General features: G+C 39.6%; 1 protein-coding gene across 3 annotated transcripts; it reads left to right on the top strand.

The window, feature by feature from the left end:
• The first annotated feature begins 2,650 nt into the window (after positions 1 to 2,650).
• Positions 2,651 to 19,917, top strand: LOC141492787 (uncharacterized). 3 transcript variants are annotated; one of them, XM_074193452.1, is made up of 5 exons: positions 2,651 to 2,741; positions 5,714 to 5,840; positions 7,841 to 7,981; positions 9,707 to 11,665; positions 15,975 to 19,917. In XM_074193452.1, the coding sequence occupies exons 1-5, from the start codon at positions 2,721 to 2,723 to the stop codon at positions 16,181 to 16,183; spliced, it is 2,457 nt and encodes an 818-aa protein (XP_074049553.1). In that variant the 5' UTR covers positions 2,651 to 2,720; the 3' UTR covers positions 16,184 to 19,917. The 3 variants fall into 3 exon arrangements, with proteins under 3 accessions (XP_074049553.1, XP_074049555.1, XP_074049554.1); XM_074193454.1 differs by having other exon boundaries at positions 15,982 to 16,025; XM_074193453.1 differs by having other exon boundaries at positions 9,707 to 16,061.
• Positions 19,918 to 22,796: the final 2,879 nt, after the last annotated feature.

Genomic DNA, 22,796 nt, shown 5'->3' with positions numbered 1-22,796 from the left:
GGTAGCTGGTCCTTCAAAGCTTTGATCAACATGACCCTCTTTGCAGCCTGCTTTCAAGCTAGTCGTCCTTTACCCTATATTCTAGCCATCATGGAAGAGGCTCTGACCCTTGTTTTCATTTTGCTTTTGTTCACATTGATCCCCTGTCTGGAATAGATTTCCACCTCCATTTCCTTACTTTTGGGTGCCATCTCCTCTATGACGTCTTTCCCTATCCTTGAGTTCTTTTCATTTTTATAGTGTTCCTCTACTAGTTCTTTTTTTATATACTTATATCCTAATTCATGCCCATCTCTCTTATTTATTGTAAATTCTTTGAGGAAAAATAGTCTTATTCATTCTATTTTTGCTATTAGAAACAGTGAGGTATAGTGGATAGAGGGCTAGCATTCATGTCCCTCCAATGTCCTTCCAATGATACTTACTAGCTATGTGCCCCTGTGCAAGTCACTTACCTTCTTAGTACTCCAGTATCAAACTGCTCTGGGCAGAAGTTGCAGAGAAGGTGTCACCCTGCAATGCTATAGGGTAACTCCACCTGGGAATTACTAAACCAGCACCTATTACAGTGCCTTGTTTATGGCAGGACATTTAAGAATTGTTTCATCTGAGACCCTGTCTTGTTTCACCGGCCTGCTTCTGTTCGCATACTTTATCTGCTTTATATTAACCATCTCATTTACTCCCACTGTTTGACTATTCCCCATCTCTCCCAAATCTATATATATTGAATTCTGGCTTTTCTCCTGAGCTCCCGACCCACATTTCTAACTATAGACCTGCCACAACTTTGTGTCCCATTGAGCACCCTGACCGGAGCAAGGCCAAAATCAATCAATCAACATTGACTTAGCATCACTGTGTGCAGGCACTAGGTTAAGCTCTCATCTAAACCTGCTTCTCTTCTCATTTCACTCTTTGTCAATAGTATTTTCATTCATCCAGTGTCAGTGTTTGAAGCTATTGCATTGTCTCTGACTCTCCCCTCTCCCTGCAACCATTCAGTCATTTAGCATGGTTTGTGCCCCTGTATCTCTCACATATGCCTTCTCTTTTATATACTCACAACCACCACCTTAATAGAAGCACGGAAAGGCTCATTCCTCCACTGTTGAGACTCTTCCCCAGCTCTCCCCCTTTTCCATACAGCCTTCGCAGTGCTCAAGAATCCTTCTCATCGAGCCTGTCACTCCTCTCTTCTATGCCTTCTGCTCAAGAATACTCAAGTAATACAAGAATACTCAAGATATGTCAGAAAGTCAACTAATAGTCAAGGACAGTTAGCTCATGCCTTGGGCAGCTGTGCAATGATCTATCATCCCAACACTTTTCATGGGCCTCAACCTCCCATCTTTTTTCCCAGGTTTTTGTGGGGTTTTTTAGACTTTTGCAAGGCAAACGGGGTTAAATGGCTTGCCCAAGGCTACACAGCTAGGTAATTATTAAGTGTCTGAGGTCACATTTGAACTCAGGTCCTCCTGACTCCAAAGCAGGTACTCTATCCACTCCGCCACCTAGCCACCCCAACCTCCCATCTTTGTAAGATAGTTTTGAGGTGCCAGTGTCAAGTGGTTTTTGTCTGGATACAATAACTTTGACAAGAAAAACAGGATAGAAGTCTAAACAAAATGCAGAATATGCATAATGGTCTTTAGTTAGCACAAGGTCAACAGCTAGCATAACATTTTTTCTGCCTAACATTATTTCCTCTACAATATAGTATTATCTGAAGAAGATATGGAATCTTTTTCCAAGTACACTTTGTTGTAAAGTCTTTTTAACAACGTATGTTCTTTTATTTTCTATTTACCTTGTGTGCCCCCCCCCCCCCATAAGTTTGTAAGCTCCTTGAGGGCAGAGAGAATCCCTTGTTTCATGTCCTGGCTTAGCACAGTGCCTGGGCCATAGTAAATATGTATGAATAAATGAATATTCTTAAATCAATTTAAAGAAAACTTGCTCATCTGATTCAAATTGAAAATGTGTCAAAACCATTCTCTCCCTGCGGGTTAGGAAGGCTGCTATGGAGAGATGAATTTTTTTTTTCCAGGTAACTTGTATGAGAAAAGTCATCCATAACCGTTAATATTTTTTGGTAATCTAAATGCATTACTCAGAGATTTGCCAAGGAATGTTTACAATAATTAAGAATAATATGGAGGAACATCTCTTCAAAGGAACACTATGCCATTAATCTCAATAGATATTGAGAAGGATGCCAGTCATTGGTTGATGTATATTTTGATGTTGAATTTTCAATTTTTATGTATTTTTAAAAATAAAGTTGTTGTGTCTTTAATCAGGATTATGTTTGCAAAATATGATTTTATTTTATAACTTTTGTAAGAGCTTCTTTTTCCTAGATTAATAAATACACTTAATCCCCTGAGACGATGTCTGTTGACCCAGGTCGATGCACAGAAACTGCTTGTGAATCAGGGATGTGCTGCTACATGTTTAACACTCGGCTCCCAGGAGGCAGCTCCCGGGTTTAACCATCGCGGACATCTCCTTCCCTTCAGTCCGGACAGCCCCTCCCAGACAATGCTGGGCGCGTTTAGTCCTCCCGGCCGGAGGCGGCGCTCGAGCCGGGCTCTGGAGTCCCGGCATGCAACGCGAGCTTCTCCACCCCCCGCGCTCCAGAGCGAGGGCGCGCCGCCGGCACCGAGCAGGGAGCGTGCGTCGCGGGGCTCCGGCGCGCGGGCAGCGGAGGAAGGGCCATGGCCGCGGCGGCGGCGCCGGTGAGGTTCCCCGCCGCGTGTGGGCCTCTCCCCGGGCTGGGGCCGGGGCTCGGGTCCGTCTGGTGCGCACGGAGGCCGCCGCGGAGGGAGGCCCCGGAGGCTGGGGCCGGGCAACCCAAGCCCCGGGCTTTGGCGGCAAAACACTGCGCTTTACGCGAGCTTTGAATTTAAACCTCGTTATTTAAAATAATAATAATAACAATAATGATAATAATAATAATTAATAATAATAAATAGTGGGGGGTGGCCCGGCGGCCTCGAAGTCAGGAGGACCCGGGTTCAAATGCGGCCTCAGACACTTAATACCTGAATGACCTTGGGCAAGCCACTTAACCCACTGCCTTGTAATAAAAAAAAACCCTCCAAATCACGAATTAGAAAAAAAGCTGTAAGGAACACTAAAAATATATTGATATAATGGGAACATGATAAAGACTAGTCAGTAGCACAGGATATAAAACATTTGCCAGTTAAGTAAGGTAGCAGCGTGGTGTCCTACACAAATAGAACCAAATCCCTGCGTGTCCTGTTGATTTGGTAAACCACAAATTAACATTATTTATGTGATTTAAAAAAAAACATTTTGTTAAATATTTCCCAAATTACACCTTAACCTGGTTTGAATTTCACTGGAGAATTTTGCAAGGTTCAAATGTTGACCTCTAGTGTAGTGTAGAAAGGTGATCAGGAAGAGGTGAGTTGAAATTCTGCTTCTGTAGCTCACTGATTATGTAAACATGAGTGAATCACTTAACTACCCAAGTTCAAGTTCTTCATCTTTAAAATAATCGCTTAACTACCCAAGTTCAATTTCTTCATCTTTAAAATAGTTAATAATAATAATTATATAATAATATTAATATATGAATAATAATAATTCATGGGGAGATTGTGAATCTTAAGGGTGCTATAAAGTACTTGCAAATTTTAAAATTTAATTAAATTCTAAGTCATAGTAACTATATTAAAAGTCTTGATATATTTGAGAAGCTAATTATATGAAACCTCAAATAAAATTTCATATTCATTCAACAGTTCCCACTATAACTTGAAACCATGTTTCCCCATCCTGTGTGATTCTTTTCCATGGTTTTCAAAGTTTGCCAAAATGTTACTAGCTGCTTTCTGAACTTTTCCTTGATATTGAAAGAGTACCATTGGAACGGAATGGATATCTGTCATCCCTAGTTCTTGCCACATGATCAGCCCTTCTTTTCTTACTGTGACACAGTTCCTTTGATGATTACCTTGATTCTTGTTCTTCCGCTTCTCACTGCTATGTAACAACATTGGCAAAATGTTAGGATTGAAAATGGGTCTTTTTTTTTTTTGGCAAGAGAAGCTTAGATCAGTTTATACTGATCCCAAATAGCAAAGAGGCTTTACTATTTCTCCTATTCTTTCATTGTATTCTCCTACAGTTCTCCTTCAATAAGATTCCCTCTTGGGTGCTTTTAACCCTCTTGGGTGCTGTTCCTTGAGTTTGTATCCTGAACCAGCTTTTTCTTGTGTGTCTTGCCCCAGGCTGAAGGGGTTGTCTTCTCTCAGTTTAGTCTTTCTAACCCCAGTTGAGTGCAATCTATTCTACTTCCCCTCTCTCAGGCAATATGAGGATTTGAGGGAAGGAGGGGTTGGGGTACAGAGAGGGAGGAAAGAGAAATGCAGAATAGTAGAAACTCAAGGACTTGATTCTAACTCTTAAACTGGAATTCTTATAACTCGACTTTCTCCAGTACACTGGTTCATCACTTAACCAATAAATTGAACTGGTTTATACATAGTCTAGTGTGTGACTTGATTTTTCTCAAGATCACTCAGAAAATATCTTTCATTCAAATGTCAAAGTTCTATAATTGGCTTAAGTTGGTTAAGGACTTATATTTAGTTTATACTGTTTATTCTTTTATTTGGTTTGTTTGTTCTGTGCCTGTTCATTGGTTCTGTTCATTATGTGACTGGAACTGATGTAATTGCATTAACTGAGCTTACCTTTACAGTAAAATTTTACAGACAAGTTTATATTCTGACCTAATATATCCTTTGACAACCATAGCCTTCTAGCAAGAAAGTCACTTGTTTGCTGACAAAGGTTTGTGCTTCTTTGGAGTCCTTATAGCAATTGTTACATTGATTAGTCTTCTGAGTGAAATTATTATAATTAATGTTAATATGTTTTATACATATAATTATATATATGTTAATTTGATCATAAACTGATGCTATAAGTTTTTTGTTCATTTTTTTTAGTAGGTTGTTTAATTCAAGAGTGACTCATTGGGGCAGCTGGGTAGTGCAGGGAATAGAGCACCCATCCTGGAGTCAGGAGGACCTGAATAATTACCTAGCTGTGTGACCTTAGGCAAGTCACTTAACCCTATTGCCTTGAAAAAAAATCCAAGACAAAAAAAGATACCCTCATTTAAATTATACTCAATTTTTTCTCATTATTTCTGTAGTTTGTATTATTTATGGTTTAAATAAATTTAGATATTAGTTCTGATTAGTTAATAGGATAATCTACAGACAACTAATTCCAGGTTCTTTCACATCAATAAAAATCTTTTTCCTGTATTGTAAAATAGAGTCTACATATTTAAAGTAAAAAAGGTGAAGAAAATAAGAGAGCATAAAGAAGTTCAGATGAGAACAAAAATAGCAGTTATATTACTGATGCAATATAAATTTAATATATATTTCTTTAAAATTTTATAATGGAAGTAACAATTTCACAGTTTCACATATAATCCTCCTTCATAGATTAGAATTATTATGTTCATAATAAAATATAGAATCATTTGTGAGTTTGGGGTTTGATATGTTTGAAGTTTTGATGGGAACTTTTTTAAGGCCTATATATCTTTGCAGTATTGTTGTCTTAAAAAAATTATAGTTGGAAATGTCTTGAAAATTGACAATGAAGATAAGGGGCAAAATTTCACTAAAACTAATTGTGTGTAAAACTTTGATTTCAGGTTTCCATGACATTTGATGATGTAGCCATGTATTTCTCAGAGCAAGAATGGAATAAACTTGCTCAGTGGCAGAAAGAGCTTTATAAGCATGTAATGAAAGCCAATTATGAGATCCTTATCTCCCTTGGTAAGATATGTTTATATGAGTTAAAACTCTGTCTGTGGCTGTGTGTGTGTGTGTGTGTGTGTGTGTGTGTGTGTGTGTGACTTTTCATAGAATCAGATCTTGGAAGATATATTGAGGTCAAACAGGCTTTCTATGTGCTATCTGATGATAGTGCTCAAAAGTCAACTCCATGAAGATGATTTTTCACTAGCCTACTTTTTAAATCTTTGATAAATACTTAAGCTTTTATCTTAAGATTATCATAATTACACAGTGGATAGAGCACTGACCCTGGAGTCAGGAGAATCTGAGTTCAAATGTGACCTCAGACACTTAATAATTGCCTAGCTGTGTGACCTTGGGCAAGTCACTTAACTCCATTGCCTTGCAAAAATCTAAAAAAAAAGAATATAGGTATAAAAGATGTTGGGATGTGGTGGTTATTGGTGACCTTTAATAGAGCACTAGTCCTGGAGTCAGAAAGATCTGAATTCAAATGCAGTCTCAAATTCTTACTAGCTATATGACCCTGGGCAAGTCACTTCCCCTGTATCTGCCTCAATTTTCTCAACTCTAAAATAAGGATAATAATAATAATAACACCTATCTAGGAAGTTGTTGTGAGCATCAAATGAGATGTGAACTGCCTCAGGCACTTCCTAGCAGTGCAACCCTGGACTAGTCACTTATCCTCTGTCTCAATTCCCTCATCTATAAAATCCTATCTTGTGGGATTGCTGTGAGGATCAAATGAGATAATAATTGTAATATGCTTAACATAGAGACTGGCACATAATAAATGCTATTTAAATGTTAACTCCTACCATTATTGTTGTTGTTATTTCTATTCAGCATAGAAGAAAATGATGTTAGTCTGACATGACCATTCAATAAATTGTTTCCCCAGGCTCATTCAGCTAGTGACAGATCATGAATCTGCATCTGGATTTCCTGTCTACAAATCCATTACCCTTTACTCTATACTTTGTTTTGCTTCTTATTAAATGACCATACAAGAGATAAGCAATAGTTCAATATTTCTATTCTAGAAACAAGATAGTGAACAGAGAATTATGAAATGAATAATAGAGTAATATACATTATAAGATTTGAGAGAAGGGAGACATTACTATGGGCTTGAAATGACCTGTGAAATACAGACAGATGTCAGAGAGGTGTACTATGTAATGTCTAGTCCAGGAGTTGGCAAATTAGGCAGAGGATCAAATCTAGCCTACCTTGTGGCTCATAAGCTAAGAATGATTTTTGCATTTTAAATTACAATAGAACCTTCTTTAAAATGTAAAAACCATTCAAACCCCTCGCATCATAATTTGTTGATGCCTGGTCTAGCATATAATAAGCAATGGTAGGATCCTGGGGCTAGAAATAAGAGACTGACAAGTTATTGCTGACTTTCAAGAGAACGATTTCAATGTAGAATTGAACTTTCAGCCAACCAAGATGGGGTTATAGGTCATTCTGACTTTCAACTCAGGAGATTCTCAATGTCCACCACCAACCTCTGATGTTTGATAATTAATCCATCGCCTTAGCCATAGGATTCATAGTCAGGTCTTTTGAACTCAATGTTTTTGTCATCAGAAATATTGTAGAGAATATTTAGTGAGAGCCAGATGTTTTGCATTCTCTCAAAATAGTTATTTGTCACTCTCATTTTAAAAAAATATTTTGTGATATTTCTAGCTAACTCAAGAATTATTTATATAATTCTGAAAACAAAAACAATTGTAATCTAAGTTATTAAACAAGATAGCACATTCTGAGGTGTGGTTAATTTTTTTAAATGAATAAAAAAATCTAAGTTGAGCCATTATTGTGCAGACATGTAGATGATTTTATTCCTTTTCATGGTATTCCAAGGCCTCATTTTTTTCCCTACATCTATTTCCATGTCTTGTTCCTCTAAGGAAATGAGGGAAACTTTATAAACTTCTGAATATATCTTCAAATTGAGCACCAAAGAAACTAAACTGCATTTCTTTGGCCTCTCTGTGCAGACTATTCAATTTCCAAACCAGATTTGATATCTTTGATTGAACGGGGGGAAGAACCTTTCATCAGAAAGCTGAAGGATTCACAGGAAATAAAAACTGCCAGCAGTTGCAATGATTTAAGCCCCGAAGAACAACTGTTTGGGGGTAAGTGATAAGGAAACAGAATCTTGAAACTTAGGATAATGTCATTAGATTTTCCTACATCTATTTTTTATGTACTGCTTTTCTTTTGGGTTAAGCTGAGCCAGGAAATGGTATCTGTTTGTACTGGGTTTATTCAGAGAAGCCTCTTCTAAAGAGAAGAGAATGGTCAAGCTTTTTTCTCATTGTCTCTGACTCTTTACTCCTTGACCCTGGAGCCCTGGGAAAAGTCACTTAAAACAAAGGTTTTGCTCCTGTTTCTAGTCTCCCTGTCTCCCTCCAAAAGGAGATTGTAGCAGTATTCAGAGTATGCTATTGATCAGGGGTAGACAGCTCTTTGTGTATTCTATGTTCCATCCTATACTCCTTTTCCCACCCCCCACCCCCACACAAAATACTCAAGATGCAAAAGAGTCCTTGTCTTCTGATAAACTAAGCCAAGCCAGTCTTATCTTCTTGTCAGTGGTCTGAAGAGCGTAGTAGCTACTGGGAGTGGGGAGTTGGGGGTAGAGTGGAGGGAGGGAGTCTTCCATTGAGCATCCCAGTTAATGAAGAACTCAGGGACTTTCAGTCTCTCTCCAATTCATAACATTCCCTTCAAGCCTAGAAATGTCAATCTCAGAAATGCTATTCAATCACCTTTGCTTAGGAAAAGAATAATGGCAGAAGAACCAACCAGGGCACAAGGCATAGATTCAGTCTCAATTAGCACATGTCTTGGGGAAACAATAACCATATATGTTGGGGAGGTGGGGCATGAGAAGGAGACACTTGTTATAAATGGCTCATTAATACTAAGTCCAGAGTGATTAAAATAGCTTTTATTGGGGCAGCTAGGTGGTGCAGTGGATAGAGCACCGGCCCTGGAGTCAGGAGTCCCTGAGTTCAAATCCGACCTCAGACACTTAATAATTACCTAGCTGTGTGGCCTTGGGCAAGCCACTTAACCCCATTTGCCTTGCAAAAACCTAAAAAAAAAAATAGCTTTTATTAAGACAGTCTTAACAAAAGGACCGTCTCTCAAGGGGAGAGAGAAGCTGGGTCGTGGAGATGCTAAGTCTTATATGCACTTTGAAAGGCTTTGTTCCTCCCCCTTTAAGCCAGCCATTGGCTGGGATCACAATCTAATGGATACATTACACTAATGAGCTTGGGGAAGGGGAACAGTAATCTCCTAGAACATGTGCAAAGGAGAAGGATGCAGACCCTAGGTTAGCTCAGAACTAGTGCATACCTGATCTAATCTCAGATTTTGACAGGTTGAGGCTAAGTCTTTTGTCTTGCAGTCACATACCTGCCCATAGGCACCAATAAAGGCAGACTCCAGTCTTTGTAATGTATATTATTAATAATCTCCCTTCACATTCTTGTGGCACCCAAACCACCTTCCTCACACTTTCATAGGAAATTCCATAAGAATAAAGCTTTTTTTTTTCTTTTAGAAGTCAATGAACTTATCCTGGTTCATTGGCCAATGAGGGTAATTATTACTGCTTTATCTCAAAGTGTTCTTCAGCACTGAGCTCACCAAAATGGTCCAGACTCACCTGTTCATATACCTCCAGGTTCAGACATCTCCTCTATTAAAATCTAATCTCTCTGAAGGCAGGGGCTGTTTCATTTTTGTCTTTGTATCTCCAGCATAGAACCTGACACTTGGTGGTGCCTTGATAAATGCTTGTTGATAGATTGTTAGAAATAGTTTTGGATCTTTGTTTTTAATTCCAGGATACCACACTTCTATGCATCCAAGAAAAGTGAAGAGCTATTTAGATAGCCTACAAATTCAGGGTTCTTGTGAGCTCTCACAAGGCATAATGGGAGAAGTTTCTGTTGGGTCTGACCAAGACTTGTGCAGCAAAGACACACGGCATCTAATTCCAGAAGGACACAGCACCCTGGAATCGGCTTCCTGGGAGCAAAGTCCAGGTCACAAGCCCCAGAATTCCTCTGGTTGCCAGGGAATGTTGCCAGGGCAGAGAGTGCTCCATCCCTGCTCTGTCTGTGGAAAAAGATTCTCTTGTCAAACCCACTGGGTAAAACACCAAAGAACACACAGGGAGACCTGGGCACAGAAATGTTCAAAGAGTAGGAGAAGCGGGAGACCGCCATCTAGCCTCCCTCAGCAGCCCAGGCTTTGTTGGGGGCAGAGGGGCTTCCAGTGCAGGAAGTGCAACAAGGGTTTTCGTCTGAAGCAGTACTTGCTCAAACACCTAATTGTGCACACAGGGAAAAGGTCCTTCCAATGCCCCACATGTGAAAAGACCTATCGCCATAAGAGAAGTCTGATCAACCACCAACTTATGCACAGTGGAGAAAGATCATTCCAGTGTCCTGAGTGTGAGAAGAGCTTCTGCCAAAAGAGTAACCTGAGGGCTCATCAGCACCATCAACACTGCAGGGAGAGGCCCTTCTCTTGTGTGGAGTGTGGCAAGGGATTTGCTGAGAAGTCTAAGCTTACCCACCATATGAGAGTACACAGCAGGGAGAAACTATTCCAGTGTCCTAAGTGTGACAGGAGCTTCCACATGAAAGGAGACATGAAGACTCACCAGCGTGCACATAGCAGGGACAGGCCCTTCTCCTGCAGTGAGTGCGGCAAGGGCTTCCTGGTAAAGTCCAAGCTAACCAACCACTTCAGAGTACACACAGGGGAGAAACCATTCCAGTGTCTTGAGTGTGGCAAGAGTTTTCGACTGAAGGGCATGCTGAAGGCACACCAGCGAGTTCACACCAGGGAGAGGCCATTCTCTTGCAGGGGATGTGGTAAGGGTTTCACCAAACGGTGTAAGCTCACAGAACATTTAAGAGTTCACAGTGGAGAAAAGCCCTTCCAGTGTCTACAGTGTGAAAAGAGCTTCCGCCAAAAGGGGCAGTTGCTGAGGCACCAGCACCTGCACATGGGACAGATGCCCTTTCCATGTCCTCACTGTGAAAAGACCTTCCACCTGAAGAGTGACATGAAAGCTCATCGGTGTGTACACAGGAGGGAGAGGTCATTCTCCTGTAATGAGTGTAACAAGAACTTCATCCACCAGAGTAAACTCACTGAGCATCTCAGGCTGCACAGTGGGGAGAAGCCATTTCAGTGCCCTGAATGTGACAAGAGCTTTCGGCTCAAGGGTATCTTGAAGGCCCACCAATGCATACACAGGGGAGAAAAACCATTCTCTTGTGGTGAGTGTGGCAAGAGCTTTACCAGGCAGTCAAAGCTCACTGAACACAAGAGAGTGCACAGTGGAGAGAAACCTTTCTGGTGTCAAGAGTGTGGTAAGAGCTTCCGCCTAAAAGGGCAGCTGCTCAGTCACCAGCGTCTGCACACAGGGGAGAGACCCTTCCGGTGCCCTGAGTGTGATAAGAGTTACCGAGTAAAGGCCGATATGAAGGCCCACCTGCGCTTACACAGTAGAGATAGGCCATTCTCCTGTGACTGTGGTAAGGGCTTCACTAAACAGTCTAAACTCATTGAACACATTCGAACACACACAGGGGAGAAGCCCTTCCAATGCCCTAAATGTGATAAGAGCTTCCGCCTAAAAGGGCAACTGCTTAGCCATCAGGGCCTTCACACAGGAGAGAGACCTTTCCATTGCCCCGAATGTGACAAGAGTTTCCGACAAAAGGGCCATCTCTTTAGGCATCAACGCATTCACAAGCCCGAGAGGCCATTTTCTTGTGGAGAATGTGGTAAGGGCTTCATTTATAAATCTAAACTTGCCACTCACTTCAGAGTACACACCAAGGGTAAGTCCTGTGATGTCCCAAGTGAAGCTGATAGTACACGCAAGCGTTACCATATATTTGCATTATTAGAGGCTGATTGGAGTTGAGAGAGGTGTGACAGAATTGTGGCCATCAAAGAACAGATCTGTATGATGGGCAAAAATCAGGAAGAGGACCCAGTTCTTAATCAAAAAGCATAGGTAAGATAAAAAATTTTAGCCACACTTTCAAATCACCCTTCCTGCCTCTTTCCCTGGTATTCTGTTGTTTGAGATCATCCTCAAATATTGAAGCAACATTGAAACCTATGCCTAAGAAAGAGAAAAAAGGCAGAAAAGTTTTCCTATCATTCTCGAGGTTGAAGTGATGGAGGTTGCTATTTGTCTGTTCTACTTCTTGCAGAGTGTGGTCTGCTTTCTATGCTTATAAAAATATTTGTTTTGAGCTTCTACTCTCCCCTAACCCTCAAAATCTCTCCATTATCTCATATTTTTTCTTTTTTGACTCATGTCTGAGAAAAATGGTTCTTCTGTTTGGCAAGACCAACCTTTCTGATTTTGTTCCCTTCTCATCTTCCTTCATGATCCCTTCTCATCATAGATTGAGAGCTGAAAAGCACCTAGAACAGAGGCATCAAACTCATAGAAACACATTGTCACGTATTGACTTAGAATATCACAAATTGACTATTATATATATTTATTTTGTTATATATTTTTCAGTTACATTTTCTTTTAGTTGCAGCTGCAAATTTGACACTTCTCATCTAGAACAACTTTTTTTTATAAATGAGGAAACTGAGGCCCAGAAAAGAATTTACTTCGAGGTTTTTCAAGTAGTAAAAGTAAACTGGGATTCAGACCTCAAATTAGGACCACTCAGTGCCACAGTTAGAATAAGATCTCTTTGTGATCAAGGAGTTTTAAAATGAGAGGGAGACATGATCAGTTTTTCCTGCCCATTTTTCTTCCTACATTTGACAACAAATGCCTCTACAAATGAATGATCATGAGGTAACCCAATATCTCCACCAGAGAATTTAAAAGGAGTAAATATGTGCCCAAAACCTGTGTCCAAAAGAGATTTATTAGAGGATCTTACAGTTGGTTGGACATAGGAATGGGGTACTTTAGTCCTCTAGATCTGTCCAGTTTGGGGTGATTTGGTAGCAGCTTAGAGATGTTCCCTCTTCTGTGGAGCTTCAGAGGAATAAGATACGTCTCCTCCACTTCTACATCTATGCATTTAGATCTTTGAACATAGTAATCGAGTGAGGGGAATGAGAATGTGGGATTGGAAAAGTTCTCAGTTTATTCATAATTAAAAAAGGAGATGATCGATATGCTTTGGGGATGCTTGGGCTCCAGTGGACACCAATCTATAAGACAGGAGGAAACCTTGGCTAGTTTTAGGTAGGAAAACAAAAGAAAGCAAGAAGTGAATAAAACTACAATAGTATTCAGAATAGTAAATTTTAAATCTTGGATAGCCCAGGAGGATGGCCTTGGTCATGTGACCTTAAAGGAGGTTCTTAATGGTTTTCTTCCTTGAAAGTTTACATATGAATGCTAACTCGGATTCTAAAGGGAGATAAAGTAAACTTGCAATACACAAAGATCCTAATAAGGGAAGAAAGCTTTTAATTGTTAATCTTGCCATGTGTGATATCTATGTACATGGATATAGTTTGTTTTTTTAAAAAGTTTTTCCCAGTATTCCTCCTCTCCCTCTCCTAGAGAGTCTTCCCCTCTAACAAATAGTATTTTTAAAGACACCATTACCCCCAAAAAAAAGAAAAGAAAAAGAGGGAGCAAAACCAGTACAATCGACAGTAGCTGAAAAGGTCCCAAAACATGCAATCTGCAGCACCTGTGGACCTCCCAATTCCACAAAAGGTGGGTTGGGAGTGTCTTCTTATATCTTTTGAGTCATACTTGATTTTATAATTTTGCTATGTTTTTGATTTTTAAAATTGTGTGGTTATTCTTTTCATTTATATTGTAGCCATTGTATAATTTTTTTTCTTGGCTCTGCTTACTTCACTCTGCATCAATTTATATAGCATCGTTTTTTATAGCACAGTAATATTCAGTTACATTCATGTACCACTGTTCTCTGCTGTCACAGAAAAATCTTTTAATATTTTGGCATATATAAGATCTTTTTTTATCAATGATAAGATTATTGGGATTTTATATATATATATATATATATATTTATATATATATATTATAACTTGGTATATAAACCCAGTGACAAAATCTTTGGGTTAAAAAATGTGGATGTTTTAGTCCCTTCATTTGCATAATTCTAAATTTCTTTCCAAAATGGCTATCAGTTCACAGTTTCATCTACAGTGTTTCATCAGACACATTATTTCTTATAGCACAATAATATTCCATTACATTTTGTATGCCACAATTTATTTAGCTAATCCTCAATTGATGGGCATCTTTGTTTCCAGCTGTTAACTATTACAAAAAGTACTGCTGTAAATGTTTTGTAGAATAGGGGTTTTGGGTGTTTTATCTTATCACTGACTTCCTTGGGGTGTAAGTTCAGTAATAGAATTTCTAGTTCAAAGGATATGGATATTTTAGTCTTTATTTGCATAATTCCAAATTGATTTCCAAAATGGGTTCACCATTCAATTTATTAATGTATCTTATCTTTGCATAACCCCTTCAACATTAAGGAAATATTTCTTCAAGATTGGAGTCCTGAGAGTAGTTTTTAAGGAGAGGTTAAAGAGCAGAAGCTATAGATGAAAGAAAATGGATAATTAATGGAGTAAGACTCCTGGATGAGGCCAAAAGATCTGGGATTATCAAGTGCACTACTGACCCCCTCCTACATTTCCAGCCTTCTTACACTTTACTTCCACATATTCTACTATCTAATGACATTTGGCCTACTTGCTTTTCCTCCTATGACACACTTCACCTTCCAGCTCCATGCCTGTACACTGACTGTCCTTTTCTGGAAGGTTCTCCCTCCTCTGCTCTGGCTCCTTCAAGTCTTCCTTCAAGTCTCAGTTAAAATCCACCTTTTGCAAGAAACATTTTCAGTGCATTTTAATACTAAAGACTTCCTCCAATTTATCCTCTATATTTCTTATTTTGACATGGTTAATTGCATGTTGTTGCCCCTGTTAATGTGAACTTGGAAGATGAAGACTGGATTTGCTTTTCTTCATATCCCCAGCACATAGTAGGCAATAAATAAATGTTGTTGACTGAATGAAGTTATATCTTTAAGTGAATGGAGCCCCATAACTTGAGGGGTTGCTATCTCTCAGAATTCACTCTGGGAGTTGGGTCTTAGCTATGTGAATGCTATAAATAGTAATCCAATAGTCTTGTCAGTGAACAGATATCTCCTGAATCCTTCACATATATGGAGGTTGTGTGTGTGCAAGAACTGTCAGATGTCTTCTTCATGTGCATTGGATCATGCTGCAGTAAACATGGGGATAATGGAGAAAGTATGGAAGATATACTTCAAAAGAACTAAATGAGAAATGGTGGAGAGGGGCTCATAAGGGAAAAGATGTTTAATGGAACAGTGGTAGTTATTGATAAAGACCGTTTCTACTGCAAGCAGTCATGTCTCCTAGGCTTGTCTTTGAGAAATCATGAACTTACAGCAAAGAGGATTAGGGCATACCTAGAACATATTTTAGGTTTTGAACCAAGCCAAACTAACAGGGTGAGAGAGGTTCACAGGTGCATAGTCTTCCCTGGTTACAGTGACAGTTTTATTGATGCAGCTTGTTTCTTGCTACTGGACTTAGTTCTATTCACATCCCTATCTTTTTTACAGTAAACAAGTTCATATTCTAAATAGTGGTTGCTAGTAGGTGAGCTAAGTCAAATATCCTAGAAGTCAGGTTTAGGCTTTTTTTTTTGTTATTTCCAATAAAAAGTGTTTGTAATTTATAATTTAAAAAATAAAGATTAGAGTCTTCTGGACTTCAAAGGTGGGATGAGGAGCCAAGAGAAACTTGGGATTTGAAAGTAGATGAGAAGGGGTGGCTAGGTGGCACAGTGGATAAAGCACTGGCCCTGGAATCAGGAGTACCTGAGTTCAAACTCAACCTCAGACACTTAATAATTACCTAGCTGTGGGGCCTTGGGCAAGCCACTTAACCCCATTGGCCTTCAAAAACCTAAAAAAAGAAAAGAAAAATAAATAAAGGCAATGAATTGAAGAGAGGTATTTTTATCTAGTTTGGACTATTTTCTTACTTTAAATCTAAAAATAACTTTGACAGATTTAAGATCTCTCCTAGATGAAATGATCCCCATGACACCAGAGGACAAGAAGCATGCTACAACTTCCTGGCAGAAAGATGATGAACTCAAGGTACAGAATGAGGCGTATATTTTTGGACAAGGGTCTTGTTTGACTTTGTTTTGCTTAACTATGAATATTTATTATAAAGAGGAATTTTGGGGAGGTTTTTTCTCAATGGTGGGTTGAGGATGTTTTGAAAGAAGAAGAGTTATGATAGAGTCCTGCCCCCCCCCCCAAATGGAATAGAAGGGAGGGGCAGCCAGAAGGAACCACAAAGTAAGACAACTTTGGAAGTTATATATTGAGTTCTTTATGTACTTGAAAAGCAAGTTCTAGGTAATAGGGATTTATAGTTTCATAATCCTCTTCTGTTCTATAGTGAATATGGAAATATATTTATGTGTACAAAAAAAACAAAATGAAATTTTTAAAAATAAGAATAAAATTTATTGAATGCTTTAAATGATTTATTATACTATCAATATGAGTATTCTCTCTATTGGTGCAGATCTAAACCTATCCATATCTCTTTATTTTGTATTATCTGTTCATTTATTCTTCACAGAAGAATTACCCTGTGATATGGAAGCATAGTGGAATTAATACATACTCTAAACAAATGTCCCTCTAAACAAATGACTGGCCTGGCTCCTTTTCTACTAATAGGTTTTCTCCATGAAATTCTTTACATTATTTTTTGCATTTACATCATCATTAGAAATATGCTATGTCAAATCTGGACCCACCATGTATTTCTCCTTGTTTTTGGGTCACTTGCATTCTTATTTTTTTGGAGATTTTGGTGACCCAAGCTTTATACCCACAGAGTATCAATAAGGAAATATTTTATACAAAGGGCATATTAAGATCATTGGAAATACTGCTTAATTTTTCAAATACAGTTCTTGTTTCTTCCTAATTCAGATGAGGGGCTCAACTTATCATCTTTAAGGGGTATCTGTCCCAGCAAGATATTTATGAACTAGCTTAATGAACTGTCCTAGAGTGGTTTGCCTTTCCTTCTCAAGTTCATTTTACAAATGTTAAACTGAGGCAAATAGGTTAAGTGACTTACCCAAGGTCATACAGGTAGTAGGTCTCTGAGGTCAGATTCTGAGGTACTCCAGAAGAAGAATGTTTCTGATTCTAGGCCCAACACCTGGCTGCTAGGGTGTACAGTGGATAGAGCACCAGCCCTGGAGTCAGGAGTACCTGAGTTCAATTCTGACCTCAGACACCTAATAATTACCTAGCTGTGTGGCCTTGGGCAAGCCACGTAGCCCCATTACCTTGCAAAAACCTTAAAAAAAAAAAGAATGGATAGGGGCAACTAGGTGGTGGAGTGGATAGATCAACAGCCCTGGAGTCAGGAGGACTTAAGTTCAAATTAAGTGTTCAAAGACACTTAATAATTACCTAGCTGTGTGACCTTGGGCAAGTCACTTAACCCCATTGCCTTGCCAAAAAAAAATGAAGAACAAACATTAGAATGAGCTGTCCAACCATTTTCATCATAGTCTGGAAAATTAGCATTTTCATCCAGTAAGTGTTAGCAATATGGAGTGTTCAGATTGCTCCCTTTTACTTAATGTTGGATCTCATATCAAAATCCAATTAGAGCCAGTGCAAGATGACAGAAAAGAAATTCAATTTAATAAATATTTCTTGAATTGTAATATATGAAGTATTTAATGTTTGCAATAGGTACTGGGAATATAAAAATGAAAATTTACGTATTTCCTGCTGCCAAAGACTTTGTATTATAAAGGAAAGATGAGTTATGTACATATTGCTCCCACCCTGATCTACTCCAGTGCATATAATAAAAACTCAAAGTTGGGTCCCATTCAGACAGATAGGTGGTATGGTGGACAGAGCATTGGGAATGTAGTTAGGAAGACTTAGGTAAGTCATTTAGCCTAAGTCTGCAGCAGATTGAAGTGAATTAACGCTGAGAAAAGACCATCAGATTTCACAGGTAATAGATTACTGATTACTTTGGAGAGGATTAGTTAAGTAATAAGGTTTAGATGTAAACGTAAAGGGCTGAAAGAGGGGAGAGCAAGGGGAGACAGGGAGCATAGATAGGTTTTTCAGGAAGTTCTGAAAGGAAGAAGATAAAAGACAAGAACGTGATGGGAAGGTAGGGTCTAAATGAAGCTCTTTTAAGAATGGGGAAAAACCCGAGCCTATTTGAAGTCAATTTAGGAAAGAACCAATGGTAAGGAGAGGGGAAGATTTGAGAAAAAGGGAATGGTTAAAAGGGTAGCAATCTGCTGGGGGGGGGGTTGCTCATCTATAACAACATCTAAGTGGAATATAGGTTTCTTGCATTCTAAGGATAATATAAGCACTACCGTATGACATCCTAAGAAGGAACACAGACACAAACAATTATACTGCTTCTTTCCTTTGAATGCCTCAGGAAAAGATATGGAAACACATCCATAAAAGAAATTTACTTCCTAGAAATCCAGATAATTTCATTTTTCTCATTCTAGAGATTCACTTGGGCATTACTTTTGGGGGGGGGCGGTTGTTTTTTTTTTTTTGCCAGGCAAAGGGGTTAAGTAACTTGCCCAAGCTCTATTCACCTCTATCTGTGCCACCTAGGTCAGTGATCTATCCACTTCACCATCTAGCAGCCCCTTGGGTATTACTTTCAAAGAGTTAACAATCCAAAGCCCCTAAAGAAACAAACATGAACCTTTCTAGCTCCTGACATATCCCTGCTTACATGGCTAGCACTCTCTCTCTCTCTCACACACACACACACAACACAGTATTTCCACTTAATTTCTTCTATCTGGGTGTTTTGGGTAGATCGGTAACAACCCACAGTTCAGCTGCATATTGCTAGGAGCTGTCCCTTGACATAGTGCTGACAAATCTTTTTTAGAGTCTCAACTCAACTTCCACCTCTTGACACCAATGTTCCTAACTTTCTATTAACTACAATGCTAACAACTTCAGAATTGTAGCAGGGTCTTGAAGGATGAGTTGGATTTCAACAGGCAATATTAGATGGAGGTAGGGAAATAAGGAACATGATAACTTTTTATATAACTTAAGGATTCTCATAAGGACAGACTTGGACTTTTGAGGATTAGGTTAGAAAAATTTGGATAGAATTTGAGGTAGAAGTTAGAAGGGATTTCAGCTTGACATAAGGCAAAACATATGGTGCTGTTCAAAAGTGGATTGCAAAATAATGATTTCCCTTACAATAGAAGTGTTGAGAGGCTAGATAGCCTCTAAAGTTGCTGAAGTAGGGGTGGCTAGGTGGTGCAGTGGTTAGAGCACTGGCCCTGGAGTCAGGAGGACCTCAGTTCAAATGTGACCTCAGATACTTAATAATTACCTAGCTCTGTGACCTTGGGCAAGCCACTTAACCCCATTGCCATATTTGAGAACAGGTTGTACTCTGCTATATATTCTAACCACCTAGTACGTATCCTTGAACATGGTTAAAAGGACTCACAGAATCATGAAATGTTAGAACAGGAGTGAATTTTGGAGCTCTTTTAGTCTAAATTACTCTTTTCTAACTTCTTACTCAGCAGTCACTTCAGCAACTTTATTTTTTCAAGGCAATGGGGGGTTAAGAAGTTGAAATGAACTCATCCTTTCCCTCAAAACTTTTCTTCCTCTAGTTTCATTCCTTTCAGTTAGTTTAGAGCATCATTATCCTGTCCTCTCTTAGCATCCAGTCATTCACCATATGTAACAACTGATTCTTCCTTTGTATCGTCTCTGGCACCTGTCCCTTTCCATTCCTCCTGCCATTACCCTTATTCAGCCTCTCCCCCCTCATGTTCTCTCTCTCTTCCTCTCTGTCTCTCACACACAAACACACACAAGCACACCAATCTCCACTTAATTTCTTCTCTTATGGCATGGAAACAATGTAAAGAGTGACAAATTGCATTCTGTGGGGGGAGAGTTGGGGGGAGGGAAGTAAGATGGCGGGGGGGGGGGGGGGATTGTAAAACTCAAAATAAATAAAATCTTTAATTCTATTGTTATGGGCAGCCAGGTGGCACAGCAGATAGAAAAAGGGAGCCTTAAAATGCGAAGACTCCTATTCCCGAGTTTAAATCTAGCCTCAAACGCTAACTCTGCCTCCGGAGCAAATGACTTAACCTGGTTTGCTTCAGTTTCCTCAGTAAAATGAACTGGAGGAGGAAGGGGCAAAGCACTCCAGTGTATGCCAAGAAAACTAAATGAGTTCTCTAAATGAAAGCTTCTGTTTCCAGTTCTCCCTTACCCTCACCCTCCCGCCCCCCACTTCACCATTACAAGAATAATCTCAAAATATTTCTTGGCCTAAAAACCTTCAATGCCTCTCCATCCCCTAGGATAAACGCCAAACTCTTGTCATTGGCCCGCACCTACTCCTCGGCATCTCGGGCAGGCTGGCTGCGCCCTGTCACAAGCCGGGCTCCATTTCACCCCTTAATCTTTATCCCCCCGTGTTTCTCATCCCCCACGGCCGGGGGGCTCAGATGTGCCCTCTGCCCGGGGGGCGCCGCGGATCCCCACCACGGAGCGGCGGGTTGGAGCAGGGCCGAGGACCCCGGCCCCATCCCGACCTTGACTTGGGGGTGTGGCGGGGGGAGCCCCCACCTCGCCCCGCGCACGCCGAGGGAAGGACTCGGGGTCCTCAGGCCCAGCGTGGGGAGACTTCAGGGCCGGTCCCTGATGTGCAATCTCAGTCAAATCGCTGGCCTTCTCCAGGAGGGGGAGAGGACGCAGGGGGAGAATTCAGAACTTAGCATTTTAAAATGAATGTGAAGGATTTTTTGCATACACTCGGGAAATATTTAACGAAAATATATTAAGGAAATTTTTCGTTAAAGAAAAAGCTCTTCATTCCTGAACTCTCCGGCAAGCCCATTTCCCCAGGATAACAAGATGCTGCTGCTGCTTCGTTCTGGAAGGCGATGCCACATCCAGTGAGTTGGATTTGAGTGAGGGCTTACTGTGATAAGTCATCAGCCTCACATCGTCCTCCGGAGCCTTTTGGGTCCAGTGGTCAGGTGTGAATCAGGATCAGGATTTGAACTCGGGTCCTCCTGACTCCTGGCAGGCACTCTATCCACTGCATCACCACCACCTAGTTGTCTCCCCTACCCCCCCCCCTCCAGCCCTACCTCAGCACAGACCTTAAAAGTAAAAAAAAAGGGAAGTCTAGAACTCCAGAGAACAAAGTCGGAAAGGGAAGGTACAGGATCGGGTGGGGAGGACACTGAGACATTTCCAATAGGGAAGTATCCCAGTTCTTGGAAAAACTTGTAAATGAAAAGGCAGATTTTAGGGAGGAAAACTGGAGGTTCCCGTATTAGCCGCATGACCTTAGGCAAGTCACCATTAGGCTTTGTTTTCTCCCTTATAAAATGATTGGTTTTGTGGCTGGATGGTGGCGTTGACAGCATGCTGAACTTGAATCAAGAAAGACTTTATATCCTGTCTCAGCAACCTCGCTGAGCTTCAGTTTCCTAATCTCTAAAGGAAGAATTAGACTCAATGGTGTCTCAAGTTCCTTCAGCTCTAAGTCTATGATCCTTTGATTAGGTGGTTTCATCCATCCCTTGAGAGGACTTCCTTCACCAGTGCATCCATACCTTCTCACCCTATTCTTGTCCATACCTTTTTGTAAATCCTTTACAGAGGCTGTCTGATGTCTTTAACTTGTAGTATATACTAATACAATATTTAAGGTATCCATCTATTAACTCAGGCTACATGATTGGTCCACTTTTTTTTCAGTCATTTACACCCCCCCCCCCCATGTTATCATGAAAGATATCCTCAATAAATATATATATATATGCCATTCTTAAAAATAATTTTTAAAAATGAGAAAAAACTGAATTAGTAGTGATTGGGTTCTTCTTTATAACTAATTTCTGGTAAATAATACCATCTGTGATCCTTTATAGTCTTTGGAATTTTTCCCTTTGAAAAATCTTGAAAATTGATCTTTGTGTGACTTTAAAATTGTATTATCTCTGGCACAGTTTTTTTTGGTTGTTTTGTGTGTATGTGTATTTGGTCAAGCACAGTCATAACTTCTTCATCTTCATAGCTGCCATTTCCACTTCCTTATATAGTGTATTGGATATACTGTCATTGATGATGGGCATGTGTTATATTTTGTGAGTATTTATTGTCCTTCATCTATAAATGGTATAATTTCATCCATAAATAGTCTTGTGATGATCTGATTTAGTAGGGTCTTTTTCTTTTTTGCTGAATTATTTTATCCCTCTTCCTCTTTCATTTTTTTTGTGAGGCAGGAGTATTTCATAATTTTATGTTTTTCTTCATAATTTTTTGCAAATTAGCATGGTGTGTAAACTAGTGTTTTTAATTGATGTAGTGATAGTAAATTGCCATAGTCACTGCCATCTAACTTTTTCCATCAAGAAAAATTAATGACATGGAAGTGTGAGGTTTCTGGATCATCTGTAAGTCCTCGACTTTGATCATTTCTTAGTCAAAACCATTATTTCCAACATATTTTCTCACAATTTTTCATGTCCATTTTTCCATGGAATCAACCAGTATCAAGGCTTGGGTTGGACATTAAGGTTTTCATAGAATTTTTCTACTTTATTCTCTGCCACAGATGTTCTTGCATAAGCTACCACCATCTTCAAATCCCTAATAATAAATGCTGATAAAAATAACTATGAGATTTCACTTCACACTCAGAAATCAGCAGGTAACAGTGAGAAGTCATTGCTGAAAGGAAGGGCAACAAAGCAAAACATATTAGGTGAAGCTCTGAATTTGC

The sequence above is a fragment of the Macrotis lagotis genome, chromosome 7, assembly GCF_037893015.1.
Source record: "Macrotis lagotis isolate mMagLag1 chromosome 7, bilby.v1.9.chrom.fasta, whole genome shotgun sequence".
NCBI classification, from domain to species: domain Eukaryota; kingdom Metazoa; phylum Chordata; class Mammalia; order Peramelemorphia; family Peramelidae; genus Macrotis; species Macrotis lagotis.
Note: the sequence above shows the minus strand (reverse complement) of the source record. Positions and strands in the feature narration are given on the sequence as shown.

What these genes read in the sequence shown, in the direction of transcription:
- LOC141492787 (XM_074193452.1), top strand. Translation starts at nt 2,721, where the DNA reads ATGGCCGCGGCGGCGGCGCCG. An exon ending in CGAAGAACAACTGTTTGGGG is followed by an intron (nt 7,982 to 9,706) that starts GTAAGTGATAAG and finishes TTTTAATTCCAG; the next exon opens with GATACCACACTTCTATGCAT. An exon ending in ATTTTCTTGTGGAGAATGTG is followed by an intron (nt 11,666 to 15,974) that starts GTAAGGGCTTCA and finishes TAACTTTGACAG; the next exon opens with ATTTAAGATCTCTCCTAGAT.